At 42.2% G+C, this 15,468-nt stretch overlaps 1 protein-coding gene across 1 annotated transcript in view; it reads left to right on the plus strand.

Moving 5' to 3' along the window:
• The window catches only part of SNX30 (sorting nexin family member 30), a 45,076-nt gene that overhangs the window by 14,934 nt on the left and 14,674 nt on the right, over positions 1-15,468 (plus strand). Inside the window, exons 2-4 of the mRNA XM_061361263.1 lie at positions 5,839-6,027; positions 10,113-10,223; positions 14,817-14,975. Coding sequence (XP_061217247.1) covers positions 5,839-6,027; positions 10,113-10,223; positions 14,817-14,975 — 459 coding nt within the window. The remainder of the gene's footprint in view (positions 1-5,838; positions 6,028-10,112; positions 10,224-14,816; positions 14,976-15,468) is intronic.

Raw genomic sequence — 15,468 nt, forward strand, 5'->3', positions numbered from 1 at the left:
AGGAGCCAGTGTACATGTTATTACTTACCCTTTCCCAGGAGGGTAGGTCCTTCCTTAGAAGTTGATTCTTGCAGTTGTCAAACTACAACTTCGCACTGTCTTGTTTGTCAGTCAATGTAGAAACATGGTCCTTCCTCCGGGGAATAATTAGCTGCGTGCTTTTTGTTTGTGTGTTTTTGTGTTTTTTTTTTTTTTTTTTTTTTTAATTTAATCTTGTAGAGCAAAACTGCCTTCTTAGCCTGTCTTCCCTTGTGTGTTCAGAGCATTCTCCCTTCTCTGCAGCCTGGATCCCTACTTTGGTTACTTATAGTAGCTGCCCAAAACCTTGTGCAAGAGAAAATGACATGCAGCATCCCATATAAGTCTCAAGTATGTGTAGAGAAGCAAAGCTGACCTCTATTAGCAAAGTATGATGCTGATACCTGATAGAGAACAATATTGAACATATATGAAGGGGAAGCAAATACCTTTTCTTCCCTTGTTCTCTATCTGAAGAGAAATGTAGGTATTTCTCTGCAGCTGGTCTTGGTTTATCGTTTTATGCAGACTGCGATTTCAAGGTACAGATGCTTGGTGAGATCTTCTAGTAGGATGCTGTGCTGTCAGTGACAGATGAACTGATCTAGATGGACTGGAGGATGCAAAGGTGCTTTCCGTGGCTACACAGAGCTGACCTGTGTACAGGCCAGTGACAGAGAACTCTAAACAAAAACTACTTTCAAAACCTGCTGGGATGAGCCAAGAGGTGCTATGAGCAGGTCTTTGAAAGCAGAATTAATTCAAACTTTTATAGTGTTTTTGGGAATATTTAAATCTAAACCCCTTTTGTTTTCTAGTCACCAGCAGCAGTTCTGCTATGGCTTACTGTTGAGTACTGGTGATACAAAGGTAAGGCTGCTTCAAAAGTCAGCTGCAATCATTGTGTGGAATCATTGTCCCCTCAACATGACTGTATCTGTGGTTGTGTTTCTCTGCGAAATGGATGGCAGAAAGCAACAGAATGCCTTGAAACACAAGGGGAATGGTACAGCACTCTGAATTTCAGAAGGGAAGCAGTGAGGCTGTAGTAGTGTGGGCCTGGCTGTAAGGTCCTCGAGGTAGGCACAGGTATTTGGGGTTAAGTGCTCCACTTGCTTCTGAACAGCAGTATTGCTTAATGTCTCTTACTGTCACCTAATATTTGTTGAATGAGAGCTTTGTGCTTGCAGCACCAGGTGGTTTCAGGCTGACCCTTTGCAGAAATGAGTTTATCTGTGCCTGTAAGTCGTAGCTGAACCACCTCTTCCACATCAAGGCTGCCTGGTTAAGCCGTATGCTTGGTAAGGCAGGATAGGTGAAAACATTCTAATTGCAGAAGCTGAAGTAGTGTGTAGCTGCATGTAACTCAGCAGGAGATTGCCTGATCTTCGCTTGACAATAAACCAGTTCCTACAGAATTTTAGAACCGTTTTTAGCTTTGAAGGGCTGAATCCTGGATGCTTTCTCTGCTCTGAAAGAACTCAGGGAGGTGGCTATCCAGAAGACTGAATGCCAAGCTCCTGAGGTTTTCACTTTATGCGGATCCAAGCTGCTCCATAAATCCAAAGTCTTGAAAAATCTCCCGAGAGATTGAAGGAGGGAGAAGATGACATCAGCTGGAAACTTCCTAACTCATTTTGCATCTCACATGTAAACTTCTAGTTTATAAAATGCAGATGAATTTTAAACTGGAATGAAGTGAACTTCTTGATAGATTTAGTATCTGTTTCTGGGTAAGCTAACTAGTGAAGGTGTTTGGACTGCATAATACAACAAAAGAATGTGAAGCTGCTTCCTCACCAGATAGCAGCCCGCATAGTTGGCAGGGCTTATGTATTTCCAACATAGGCAGTTAGTTCCTAGCTGCCCTGTGCTGTAAGATACCAGACATGTGCTGCTTGAGTCATCTGATCTCATGTACCCATAAATTTGGGTGTCTTGAGGAATCCTGCAAAACCCATAGGAATGCATAGTCTGTCTATAGGAGATTGTACAGCTGTGCACAGAAGCCTAGTATTTAACCGTTAGATCGTGAACCTGGAGGTCTGAATGTTGCATTGCTTCTGCTATGGGTTGTGATACTGACCATGCTAGAACTTCACCTGTCCTGCTTCATGAGCTGGTGACAAAGCTTTGAGACTGGCCTGAGGAGGTGAGGGACAGAAGCTAAGGAATTTTTGCTCTTTCATTTAGAAATAGCTGTGAAACTTGAAGTCTTCATTGATACTCTCTAAGACTTGAAGAATGTCTTGACAGAATTTGTCCTCTGTTCTATCTGCCTGGCTGCCAGAAGCAGCCTCCCCTCCTCCCTTGCTGTGGGACTGCTCAGGTTCATGGCATGTTCTGAGAGAAACAGAGGCTGTGACAAACAAGTTGTGTTTTTTTTCTTGTGTGATAGCTTTGTGAGCAGTAGGTACCTGCTGGAAGCTGGACTGTGCTGATATCTGATAATGCAGATAGGTGCTTAATGACAGTGGATGAGCAGATGCTTGCTGCACTAAAGGTGAAGCTGATGCATGAATTTCTAGCACTGAAGTCAAGATTCTTATACAACACAAGTAATACTAGTTAGTACTTCAAATGCTTGTGGGTATGTAGCTACACTAACAGATAGAAATGCAGATGGCTACAGTTCTCCTTCCTGCTAGGCTCTGCAGGACATACTCCTCTTTCTATGGTAAAAGCAGACTAGAATAAGATGATGCAGTCTTGTTTCAGCACTGCAAAAAATCCCCCAAGTCCCATAGAAGAAAGCCAGGACCAGTTAACATGATTAGGAGGTGCTCTGCTGAAAAGGATTACAGACTGAAACAACTACAATTGCTAGGCCATCTGCTGTGACACTTCAAAGCCTACCTTTTTCTAGCAATAGCAAAGACTTCAGCAAATGGATTCTGCCTGCTGCTAAATGAAGGTACAGCAGTCATAAGCATTGTTCCTTGTGTGGCTAGATAGGAGGCGCCACCCATAAAGGACACACAGCTTCTAACTTGGCCTTCAACTACTCAAGACAAGTAGCAAGGCGTGATGCCAGGTAAGGGTTCTGCCATCACAGATGAGACAGTCCACATCCTCTGTCCTTTTCCCCTGCCCCCCTAGCTAGCAGACCTTCTGCACCTAGCCTGAGTTTGTCCGGGAGCTTCACTTGATTTAGGTTTGGGGTATTATATCCAAGGCTCAAATGAGGTAAAACTGTTATAGCCTTTGTTTTAAGGGCTGAGACATTCCACAGGAATGCCACAGGACCCATGACTGTTAGAACACACTCAGGTAGGTTGAAGTGGATTCCAGCCTTCACAAACCTCTGTTAGAACACACTCAAATAGATTGAAGCAGATTCCAGCCTTCATAAATCTCTGCCCTTCTTAAAAAGTGCAAGACATGCTAGTATGGTATTGTTTATCTACCATCTGAGTTGGTGAGGAAAGTAGCCAACTTTATGCTGGTGGCTGCAAGCTCCATCTTTGGTTCTTCTTCCAGATGATACAGAGTTTTCATATTTTAAGCAGATTCCATCATATTCTTTAGAATCTCTTTTGGAAGGTTTTGTTACAAGTTTTTCAGATCTCCTGTGCAACCAGGATTAAGCTGTTTCTGCAAGTTAATTTATTTCCATACTGGAAGCTTAGAATTTGACTGGCTGCATTTCTGGCACAACTTGTCTTATACTAATGCTTATTGCACATGGGCAATGATGATCTGTCTTTTCCTTTTGGAAACAGGAACAGATTTGTCTACAGCTACTGCAGCGTCCCAGGGTTTGCTTCGCTTTTTACTCTGCTCAGCCAAATCCCCCTGTCTAGCTGAACTGCAGATTTTCTGAAGCCATCTCCTGTTGCTAATCTTATCCTGTCTTCTGCTTATTCTTTTTGTGTAACTCCAACTGAACTCCTTATCTGCTGAGTTATTGTAGCATTGCTTCTTCCTGCTGTATTTGCTCCTGATATGTTGAGTCTGAGCCAGATGCTTTTGTATTTCAAGCTGTCTTCCTCATATATGAGCTGGCAAGCTGTGCCATTCCCAACCGGCTTCTTTGCCCTCTGAAGAGAGCACTTAAGTGCCTACCTTCTCTTTCTTGCTCACTTGCCATTTAAATCTGAAATCTCTCATTTGTTGGCAGCCACTTCTGAGCATTAGCTGGGAGAATGTAATTGACCTCTCTGTTAGTAGATATTAGTTTAGATCATAGCTTTCCCAAAATGTCCAGGCTAAAGACAACTTATTCTCCCGCTTCATAAGGCAGTCTTCAAAGTGACCAACAATACTACCACAATTCTGCAGGATTGCAACAGGGCTGTCTATGAAATCCCAGTACTCCCATGATGCGTTTGTGATGAAGACTGTAGGAACTTAGCCTTGTTCTTAACTATTGTCAAAGGCAGAGTAGCTTTAACTTGAAGATCTCACCTGTAATTCTGAATCTGTGAACAAAGGAGGTTTTCCTCTGAAGACAGGGTCTACCCATGTCCAGCTGAAACAAAAACTACAATTGCATAAGGAGCACTGATGGACAAAGAAGATCTTAGCTAAACGAGATTGCTTTGCCAAGATTTAAAGCCATTTAAAGACCATGTGAAGTCGGGGCTAAGCAGAAATTCCAAAACTAAGCCACTTCAAACTAACATGCTAATTAGCTGTAGTGATTTTTCTTTGTCTGGCAGAGGAGCCTTTGTCCTTACAAGGGAAACATTCTGTGGATAAATATATTCTTGTGCTACTAGTTCAATAAACACACAAAACTCTTCTCTTCTGTGACAAGAAGAGCCATGGATCTTGGGACTTTCTAATACTGTTGTCAGATGTTCCTACATACTCTACACCTTGGCACATGCTTTCAGCTCCCTCTGCTATGACACCAGAGAAGAGAACACATATGAAGTTGCTGTGATGTTTATGCAAAGTGGAATAATCAGTAGCTGTGTCCAGTAGTTGGCCTAGATCAAAGTGTGAGACTGGAAGGCGTGGGAATGTACCAAGCTGGCTATAAAGTGTTTGATTTGTTGTTTGCTTGCTTTCTTTTTTTTTTCCCTGCTGCTGAGTCAGTTTCAAAGAATTAGAGACTTTCTAAACCCTTGTGTGTCCCTTCCTAAAATAGCTGCTTGCTGGTTCTTTTAGCCTCTGTCTTCCCTAGGCACTGGATGACAGTTTTAGACTTGGAAGGGTGGGAATGAGCACCTCTCCAAGCAAAACAGTGTTTCAGTTAGCCTTAGGATTCCAAAAGGGAGATGTTCATACACACTGATGCTGGAGTGTATGATCTGTGACTATCCTGTAGTGCAGTGATGGCAATTAAATCTGACCTCTGTCAACACGTTTGAAAGTTGATAGACTGAATGCCTTTGACAAGGTGATTGTCCTTCTTCCTCTACTATAGGAATGTCCAGCGGTGGAGGCTGTATTCCAGATGACTGAACTGTTGACACTTTGCCAAAAGCCTGTCTTATAAGTAGGTCTCTTGACTTGCCTAGCTGTTTTGTTTTCAGTCTTAAGTTTGTTCAATCTCACCAGGAACTGTTGGTTCAGCCATACTTCTACTTTGTCATGAACAGAAACTAGTTTGTGCCATATTAGGTGGAGGTATAGTGGTAATGTGCTTTCTCTTATACTTGAGAACCAGCCAAACAATCTAATACTCAAAGCTCAGACCTTAGGGGATTGACCAGGTGTCATGGAACGGGGTGATCCTTGGAGGTGCTGAAGTAGGTAGCCCTGATAAATAAATATCAGTGAAGCTTGTCAGTGGCATCTTTGAAAATACTGTGTTTCACAGTGAATCAGTTCAGTTATTAAAAACCTGCGGTTTTTTTCTCTCCGATGCAGGATCTCAGTCTACCCAATGGTACACCTGTGGACACTTCTAGCCCGGCCTCCTCATCATCTCTCCTCAACAGACTGCAGCTGGATGATGACTTGGATGCAGAAACTAGAGACCTCTTTGTTACTGTTGATGATCCCAAAAAACATGTGTGCACCATGGAGACGTATATCACATACAGGGTTACAACAAAGGTACAAAGCAACTTTCCCCTTTTCTAGTACTTTATTCTCTGGGGCAGTGTTTCTAGGACATTTTCTGGATGTCCCTTGCATTGTGTTTCTTTGTGTTAAGGACAAGAACTGAGCGCCTTTTAGTGCCTTGTGAATGTATTGCAGCTGTGATTTGCCATAGCAGAAATGTTATCTACTTCAGTATATGAAGCTATGCAAAGCTTTTAATGCGTCAACTTAGATTTTTGTCTGACTCTTAAACAGAACTATTTGTAAACTTGAAAGTCCGGTTTCTTTCACTAACTTGTAAGTTCATATAAAGCAATCTGACACTCAGCTGGTTTGAGTTACCTCCCTTGAAGGGGAATGTGGCTTGTTGATTCACTGTTAATCATCTCACGTTTTGTGTCTACCCTTCTCTGAAAAGCTTTAAGCTGCTTCTTTTAAGTGTTTACCATGCTTCCTCTATCTGCCACTTACCTAAATCATAATCTTGATCCTAAATTGTAAACTAGTTTCTTTGCAGTTGTTGGTACAGAAGGCTGTACAGCTGCTGCTGAAACTAAGTAGCCTAAGAATGCTACTGTCTACCAAAAGAAATACGCTAGTTTTTTTCAGCATGTGTTGTAGTTCACTCATTAATGCAATTTCATTACACTAATCAGAAAAGTGATCTGAAAAGTCCATGCTCACAGCTGGAGCATTAATTTCTGTTAACTAGCTCGTTCTCATCAACATCATCTCCTAGGTGACATTGACACCTATTTTGGGCATTTGTAGTTAACTAAGACAAAAAGAGTTCACTAACTTTGCTAGGAATATACTTCATCCACTTGTCCCAGTAGTTCAACGTGCCTCTAGCCTAATTAGGTGGCACTGTATACTGGAGAGAATTTTTTTTTTCTTTGAGATAAGGAAAGTTTTACAAGCCACAGATAACTCTTTTTTTTTTTTTTTTTTTTTCCTCCCCCCAAGTTCTACTTTGGAGAAAATGATTTCCCTAAAATTGTAGCTACCTCTTGTGGCACACTTAACATAGGCCTGTAATTCTTTGTTGCTGTAAGTGTCTGAATCTTGAAAGAAGTGTTTTATCTTGAGTGCTAGAAAATGCTAAGAAGTATTGGAGGAAACTTTTCTACTGGTAGCAAGTCAGCCTTCAGCTGTTACATGATCAGAAGGAATAAGAGGCACAAAATGCAGCTGAACTTTTCACAGGCAAATTGGCTGAAATTGCTTTTCCCTTAATTTAAGACCCAATTAATCTGTTTCGATAAAATATTTTTACACACTGATACCCTAATAATGTTTCTATGCTTGGAAACCTGTGATCATGCAAGGGTTCCCTTTTTAAAGCAGAACTCTGGAGAGTGGGTATTTACTGTATTTAGATCAGATTTATTACCCAACAGTAAAAAAAATCCCCTCATCTTGTACTCATATCTTTTGCGTATCTACCTGCCTGTTAATACTTGTTTAGAGATCTCGTTATAGCACATAAGTCTGTGATATCATAGTATTACAGTACTGTTGTGAGGCAGTGTATAATTTAGTCCTAGCAGGCACCATGACAGCCTCACTCCTGTTATTATTTTTGTAAACTCCTGGCTAACCTCTGGGGTCAGCAGTTCTAGTGCCAGTTGTTTAAAAAAAAAAAAAAGCCTGTTTAGAAGGCTAACAATATTAATGGTCTGACTCATTCTTGCCATACAAACAAGGCCTCTTTGGTGCCAAGCTAATTGTCCAATCAGCCACTGCAGCTGAAAGCAGTAATTAAATGTAGCAAAAAAGCTGTGCAGCAGTAATCCTAGACAGCAGTGAGGATGAGTGGTGATGCTTGCATCTCCAGATTGTAGGTCAGGGTTCTGTAGCAGACCTTGCTCCTGTAAGGAGCTCTCTCGCCACTCAGTGTAAAGCCATACCTTCCTACCACCTCCCTTGTAGCCTTGTGTGACAGGGATTTGAAACCTGTAAGAGGTCTCTTTGGTGGCTCTGGATGAGGAGGCATGCTTTTTCTCCACTGAGGAACGCTACTGGAACCTTAAAGGTTTGGATAAACTTAGATCCTATGAGTTACGCTGAAGACTTCACTGCTGTGAAAAGCAGCATCAATGGGTGGAAGAGGGAAATGTAATTGCTAGTGCTGTTAGTATGTGCTTGTGGCTGTGACTAAACACCACTGTAGGGAACAATGTAACCTGACCACAGTCTTGTTTTTGTGATGTGCATTTTTTTCTTTCTTTAGAAAGGTTCTTCACTGTAATGGGGGTGGGGGGTGGGGGGAGAAAAAGAGAAGACTTGCAGTATGCCCCTGGCTGTGAATTATGTTGTTCTAGCATAATGTCATTCAGTACCCTAATCGAAACAACTGAAAGTGGTTCATATGAAGCCTCAGAAGTTTCATTTATAGCGTGGCATTCTTAACATGTTAAAGAAGCTGGTGTTTCTCTGAGGTATAGCTGAGCAAAGTACAAATCTGCACTGACTATCTAGGTGTTGGTAGTCCCTCATCTACAGACACAACTGCTCCATTGGTTAGTCTGTGGACTAACACATATATCTCTTGCCATAGCTAGCAGGTCAAAAGAGGAGGTGTACTTGAATTTTTTATGTCTTTCTATGCCTTCCTTTTCTAGAAACCACACCATTTAAGAGGTAATAACACATTAGCATGCTGTTTATAGTATACTAGGGCTGCTGTTGTGTTGATAGTGTGTTAAGCTTGCTGGTACACCTTCCCCCCCCCCCGAAAAAAGTTTCTGGCATAGAGCCTATACAAGATCCCCAGTGGGGAGATTGGTGGGAGTAATGTGCAGTAACTAAAGAGCTGGAACCACCCAGAGAGGGAGTGAAGGGGTGGATTGCACTTAAAGGCTACTATTTGGCTGTCTCCAAATATGTGGCAGTTGCTCTCAGTCTGAAAGTAAATACAAAATCTCTGCTGGAATTTAGCAGGTGATTGTAGTGGCTAGGAGTAGCAAAGCAACATAGTTCTGGACTCAGTGCCAGTTCAGAGCTAGGGGAGCTGATGCATTCCCCAGAATGGAGTGGGTTTGATGTCGAGCTGTACATACAATGTGCTGGCTCAGCATCATCGCCTTCATTGCAAGATGGGTCTTGGTGCTGTGGGTAAGTGAGTGTAGCTCTGGGTTAAGGATGAAGAAGGTCTCTGTGTGATCTGTGCTTCTCAGTGGGACATAATAAGGGGCATTTACCTTCCAATCAGGGCTATCAGAACAACAGCCTCTTTAGCAGAGACTCCTTATTGGCTCAGTTTTATTAGAGCTTTTAGGCAGTTGTAGTATATGCTCTGCAGGCACCCACATGCAGCCAGGCTATGGACTGTTTGAGGACTGGATAAAACATTTGCCAGCAGTTTCTCTGCATGCTTACATTCAATCTCAAACTTACAATGTTAAGTTTAACTGCTTGCCCTATGGAATTAAAACTTTAAAAATGTAACTTAATGTACAGATATCTCTAATCAGGCATGCACAAACTTGATGTAAATAAGCTCATTTATTCCTCCAAGAAATCAACAAAAACAGACCATGGCAAGCTTAGTAATGGCTTATGTTCTAAACTTTTAGCTTTAAAGGAGTGTAATAAGCCTGTCACTTTAGAAATACGGGGCAGTGGTGAAACACTTTATCACCCATGGTTAATGCGTATCATAGAATAAACAAGTCATTAAATATCTTTGTGTTTAATTCTTGGTAGCTGAAATAGTCACATCCTTGCAATGAAGATTTCATACAGTCTTCCCCACAAGTTTGGAACTGCCAAGGGATTAACATGGTTCACAGTACTCTCCTCTCTACAGACTCTTCCCATAAAGTTTATCTGAGCAGAACATGTAGTGAAGTGCAAATAGAATTTTAGGAGCACATCAGCTCCAAATAATCATTTTTGTTATTGCTGGCTTCCCACTGCTTGAAAAGCCAGAGAATCTGTCTCTCATGCTGGCTACAAACAGTACTTAGGGCATTGAGCCCCTATGCAAAGTTTGTCTGGCCTCGACCTTGCCAGTGATGGCTGTACGTTTGCATCTAAGCTCTGAAGCAAGAGGTTTTGGTGCACGCTAAGTTTATGCTATTGCTCTTTTCCAGACCACACGAGCAGAGTTTGATTTGCCAGAGTATTCTGTCCGCCGGCGGTACCAAGACTTTGACTGGTTGAGAAACAAGCTGGAAGAGTCGCAGCCAACGCATCTCATTCCGGTAGGTAGTAAGCAAGAATCTGATATTAAGGGCAGTTCTGTATCTGTTTTCCAAGGGTGATATTTTGATGATGTCTCACTTCAGGTCTAAATACAGTACTCAATTATCTTCTAGTATTTAGATTTAAATACAGTAATTCATTTACTTCTAGGGAAGTGGGAAGAGCTTCCCCATTCTTGACTGATAATAAAGCTTAGACTTGGGTGGCACATCGAAGAGGTGAACTTTGGCAGCCTCCTTTAGCACAGTATGCATGGTGATGACATTGTTGTGGCAAAAATTGAATATTCTTCATCTGCTTGCTCAACTAATATGCCTAGATTTCTGAGTATCTGAGGCTTATAAAAAGCTACACAGGTACTTCAGGTCCTAGTCTTAGTTTTCAAGGTGGGCTTTTGAGCTGGTTTTAAAGAGTATTTTCAAAACTATTTGTTCTAACACTTAATAGCACAGACTTGCAAATCTTAGCTTCTGGCTTGATAGCTATTGCATGTCTTCAGTAGGCAGAAATTTAGTTAATCTTATTAGCTAAATTGCTGCACCCCTTCTTGTTGCTGAAGCTGGCAGTCTGACTACCTTATGTCATAGAAGGTTGATACTGATCTTCAGCAGCCTGCTTTTCATGCTGTAGAAGATCACCACTGTCAGCTCTTTTAAATGAAGAAATTCAAAAAGGCCCGTAGGAGGCGAATTGTCAGGAAATAACAATACTGCTAGCATACCTTAGCTTGCCCATCTGGGTTTGGGGGAAAGTGTATCTGTTTTCTCTCTCTCTCAGCAAGGACTGTGCTGTGTGAGAGGTATTCAGTTACGCTGTTCCAGGGTAGAGAGCTATCTAAGTCCTTAATTACTCTGGGACTTGCCTCTAAGTGGAATAATAGCTCAGTCTCTCGAAGATAAAAAATAATTCACAGAATCATGTGACACCATGAGCTGGCAGCAAATATATTTTCTGAGGGATAGGGAGAAGAGGAGAGACAATGAGCTTACAGGGGTAAGGTGGGGATATGAGATTAATGTGTTAGCTGTCCAGACCCTCTTTTCTCCCTGTATGTTCTGTGATCAGCTGGAACTATTGAGGTTAAGCTGCAGATTCCTGAGTATATGTACTAACAGGTTGCCACTCCTGCCTGAAGGCCTAAAAGGCAATAAATAAAAGTCTAGTAGAAGAAGGTGAGTCACAGCCAGGGAATCGAACTGGAATTTGTTGCTCACAGAATGGGAAATTTGGCACAAGTTATCTCCAATGCTGGACATGAAACTGGATCTGAGCAAGGCAATCTCTTAAGTGCCTCCCTTCTAGAAAATCTGGAAGCGTAAGCATGCACTGCCCTCTTATCTGTCTATGCACAAGTTGGCAGTTACAGAATCTCCTATTAATCTCCTCCATGCAGTGGTATGGCGGGGAGATTACTGAATCCTTTAAGTATTTTATTGGCTAAAAGTAGATGGGGATTACAAAATAAAGGCAGGTGGTGTAATGAGTGCCTAAAGTGTCATCTACCTGGATTTGTGTAAAGTGTTTGACACTGTCCCACACGACATCCTTGTCTCTAAATTGGAGAGACATCAGTTAGATGGATGGACCACTCAGTGGATAAAGAACTGACTGGATGGCCACATCCAAAGAGTTGTGGTCAATGGCTCAATGTCCAGCTGGATACCTGTAACAAGTGGTGTCCCTCAGAGATCAGTGTTGGGACTGGTCTTGTTTAACATCTTTGTCTGTGACATGGACAGTGGGATTGAGAATGTTCTTAGCAAGTTTGTCGATGACGCTAAGCTGTGTGGTTAGGTTGATATGCTGGAGGGAAGGAATGCCATCCAGAGGGACCTTGACATGCTTGTGAGGTGGGCTGATGCCAACCTCATGAAGTTTAACCATGCCAAGTGCAAGGTCCTACACCTGGGTCGGAGCAATCCCAGGCACAGATACAGGGGGGGCAGAGAAGAGATTCAGAGGAGCCCTGTGGAGAAGGACTTGGGGATGGTGGTCGATGAGAAAATGAACATGAGCCGGCTTCAGTGTGCACTTGCAGCCCAGAAAGCCAACCATATCCTGGGCTGCATCAAAAGGAGTGTGACCAGCAGGTCAAAGGAGGTGATCCTGCCCCTTTATTCTGCTCTTGTGAGACCTCAGCTGGAGTATTGTGTGCAGTTCTGGTGTTCTCAACATAAAAAGGACATGGAACTGTTGGAACAAGTCCAGAGGAGGGCCACGAGGGTGATCAGGGGACTGGAGCACCTCCTGCATGAAGATAGGCTGAGAAAGTTGGGGTTGTTCAGCTTGGAGAAGAGAAGGCTGCGTGGAGACCTCATGGCAGCCTTCCAGTATCTGAATGGGGCCTATAGGGATGCTGGGGATGGACTCTTCATTAGGGATTGTAGTGATGGAACAAGGGGTAATGGGTTAAAACTTAAACAGGGGAAGTTTAGATTGGATATAAGGAGGAAATTCTTTCCTGTTAGGGTGGTGAGGCACTGGAATAGGTTGCCCAGGGAGGTTGTGAATGCTCCATCCCTGGCAGTGTTCAAGGCCAGGTTGGACGAGGCCTTGGATGATATGATTTAGAGTGAGGTGTCCCTGCCCATTTCAGGGGGGTTGGAACTTGATGATCTTAAGGTCCTTTCCAACCCTAACTATTCTATTATGATTCTATGTCTTCTCAGTGCATTGAGTCATGGTAAGTCCTACATTTAGGAAGTCAAACTATGGGTTCCTTTTTGTCTCTTTGGTTACAGGTTTTTACTTTTTTAAATTTTAAATTACTTGAGACTTACTCTAGTTTATTATTTCAAACAACAGTAAAAATGCACTCAGATCTGTCTCTAGACGAGAAACATAAGCCTAACAGGGGCATGAATCTTGTCACTGGGTGGCAATGTTTGGCTACTGGAAGCCATTTCTGACAGCAGTGAGCTCTGCTCACAAGTTGCCGCTGGGAAAATAGACTATTAAGCTGGAAGGCTATAAAGTAGATAAGTAACACACATTTAAAGCAGGTTCTCTACTGTTAGCTGTGTGTATTAACTGCTTGGGGTGGGCCTCCAAAGGCCTAAAAAGTAAAGGACTGTACTTCTATAGCTAAAACCAGGTTAAATGGCGAAACCTCTTTAATAGAGGTGCACCCTTCTGTGGGTCTCAAATACTCAAACTTCAGTCACTCTTCAGTGCCAGTTTGCATGTGTTTGGTTGAACTTCTTTTGTCTTCCACCTTCTCCTCCTACATATGGTGCTACACTAGCAACTTCTTCAAGTGTACATTCTCAGCTAAAGTTTACAAAGCATGGAAGAATGTTTCTTCCTCCCTGAAGGCTACTGCACTAAGCTTTATTCTTCTAAGGAAGTCTAATTAGGGTGTACCTAAAACTGGTCTAACTAGAATGACTGAATATCTTATTCTGCTAAGCATAATAATGTAAGTCTTGAATTGTTAGAACTAAATACAGTGGTCAAAATGTAGCTGTGTTGCAGCTAAGTCCTGCTAGCTGTGTTTTTTTAGGAGGTGCAATCTTCATGTACATCCCACATCAGCTAGGGTATGGTGGGAAAGCCATATGCATATACAATGTTGTTTTTTGGTCTTAGAATTATTTTTGTCACAGATTTCAGGTGACAAAGACTCTTTGCAGTGAAGAAGCCTGATTCCTGAATTGGGTGAAAAAGGCTGTTATTGCTAGCTTAAGAGTAAGCAGATATTTATCTGAGCACTGTTACACAAAAGTAAAATGCAAAGCACAATTTTAAAACTAATACTAATCTGAGAGCTCATGCTGTCTAATGCTAAAACAAAATCAGATCTAGTGGTAAAGCTGAGCCTAACCATGCTAAAGCTTATAGCTGTCTTCTGTCTGAAGAGGTAATTTGAAGTCTGGAGTCAAAGTATAACAGGTGGACTGAAGAACTAGTAAGTCTGGAGGTAGACTTGGGCTTACATGTTAAGGTGAACTGCAGGAATTAACTTGTGGGGTCAAAACAGGGGGAAGATGAAAGAGTAGTTATGTCGGCAGAGCTTTGTCTCTTGCACAAACATGCTCAGGAATGTTGGCTATGATAGGTGACGAAGTGTGCAAGTCCTTCAGGAAAGGTCCAGCTTGCACCACTTGCCATATCAAGCCTGCCTGTCTTTGCACAGTGTGGTGCTATCACTGTCAGCCCTCTGCAGAAGGAGCTCTAAATTGTTCAAAATGGAGGAAAAGAATAAGTAGAATTGCTAAATTTTGAGTGTTTCTGGACTGAGTAGCCTTACTTTAGCCCTGGGGGATGTGCATTTGTGTAGTGAATGATGTGCAGCTCTGCTGGCATCTCCTTTAGAGCTGGAGCTTGAATATGGCTAGCAGTAGGGAGGAACAGCCTAAGCTGTGCTAGAAGTACTTAGTATGGGTACTATGTGGGTTGAACTGGTGTGGCTCTTGGTTGAAGCCATTTAGTAGGATTGCTACCATTAGGCCAGACCATTTGCTGTTATGGTTCCTGTTAGCTAACATTGAGGTTCCTGTTAAGACTGGAGTTTGACTGTTTTGTGTATTTCCAAATAGCAGAAGCAAGTTTTTTGTCTTTTGAATCCTGTGCATTTTGCTTGTCCCTGACAGCCTCTTCCTGAGAAATTTGTGGTGAAAGGTGTTGTTGATCGCTTTTCTGAAGAGTTTGTGGAGACAAGGAGAAAAGCATTAGACAAATTCCTGAAGAGAATAACCGATCACCCAGTGCTTTCTTTCAACGAGCACTTCAATGTGTTTCTCACAGCCAAGGTAAGCCAGTAATTTTCAAACACGGTCATTGACAAGAGCATCAGGACAGGCACCTTTACAGTCTCTTTTGAAATGAAGGTATAAAGGCATTAATGAAATTACATGTGCAGGTCTGAACTTCCCCTAAAACATCAGAGTTTTTGGGGACCCTGAATATTGTGTGTGACAGATGCCTCTGCATGACAACTCTATGGGGTTCCCTTTGCTTGAATGCAGATGTACAGATTCAGTTCTCCAGACCTGCTTATTTTGTATCCTTGTGTGTAGAACATACTCCTCTGATACAAGAGAGGTTCAGAATTTAGAAAATTGTGGAGTTAGTAAAATTGTCTTTTTAGGAGGAGGGAAGTGGGGAAGGAGAAGGAGAGACGCCTCTTGCACAAAAGTTTGCAAATTTCCTTTTTTTTTTCTTGTCTGTGTTTCTATACTGTTTGCACTTGTTGCTCTCAAAAACTAAGCATGAACACCTCATTCTTGTTTGTTCTTGGTCAAC

Source organism: Neopsephotus bourkii, unplaced genomic scaffold, assembly GCF_033783945.1.
Source record: "Neopsephotus bourkii isolate Nb327-2 ecotype Australia unplaced genomic scaffold, CSIRO-AGI_Nbou_v1 NB_1057, whole genome shotgun sequence".
Lineage (NCBI taxonomy): Eukaryota > Metazoa > Chordata > Aves > Psittaciformes > Psittacidae > Neopsephotus > Neopsephotus bourkii.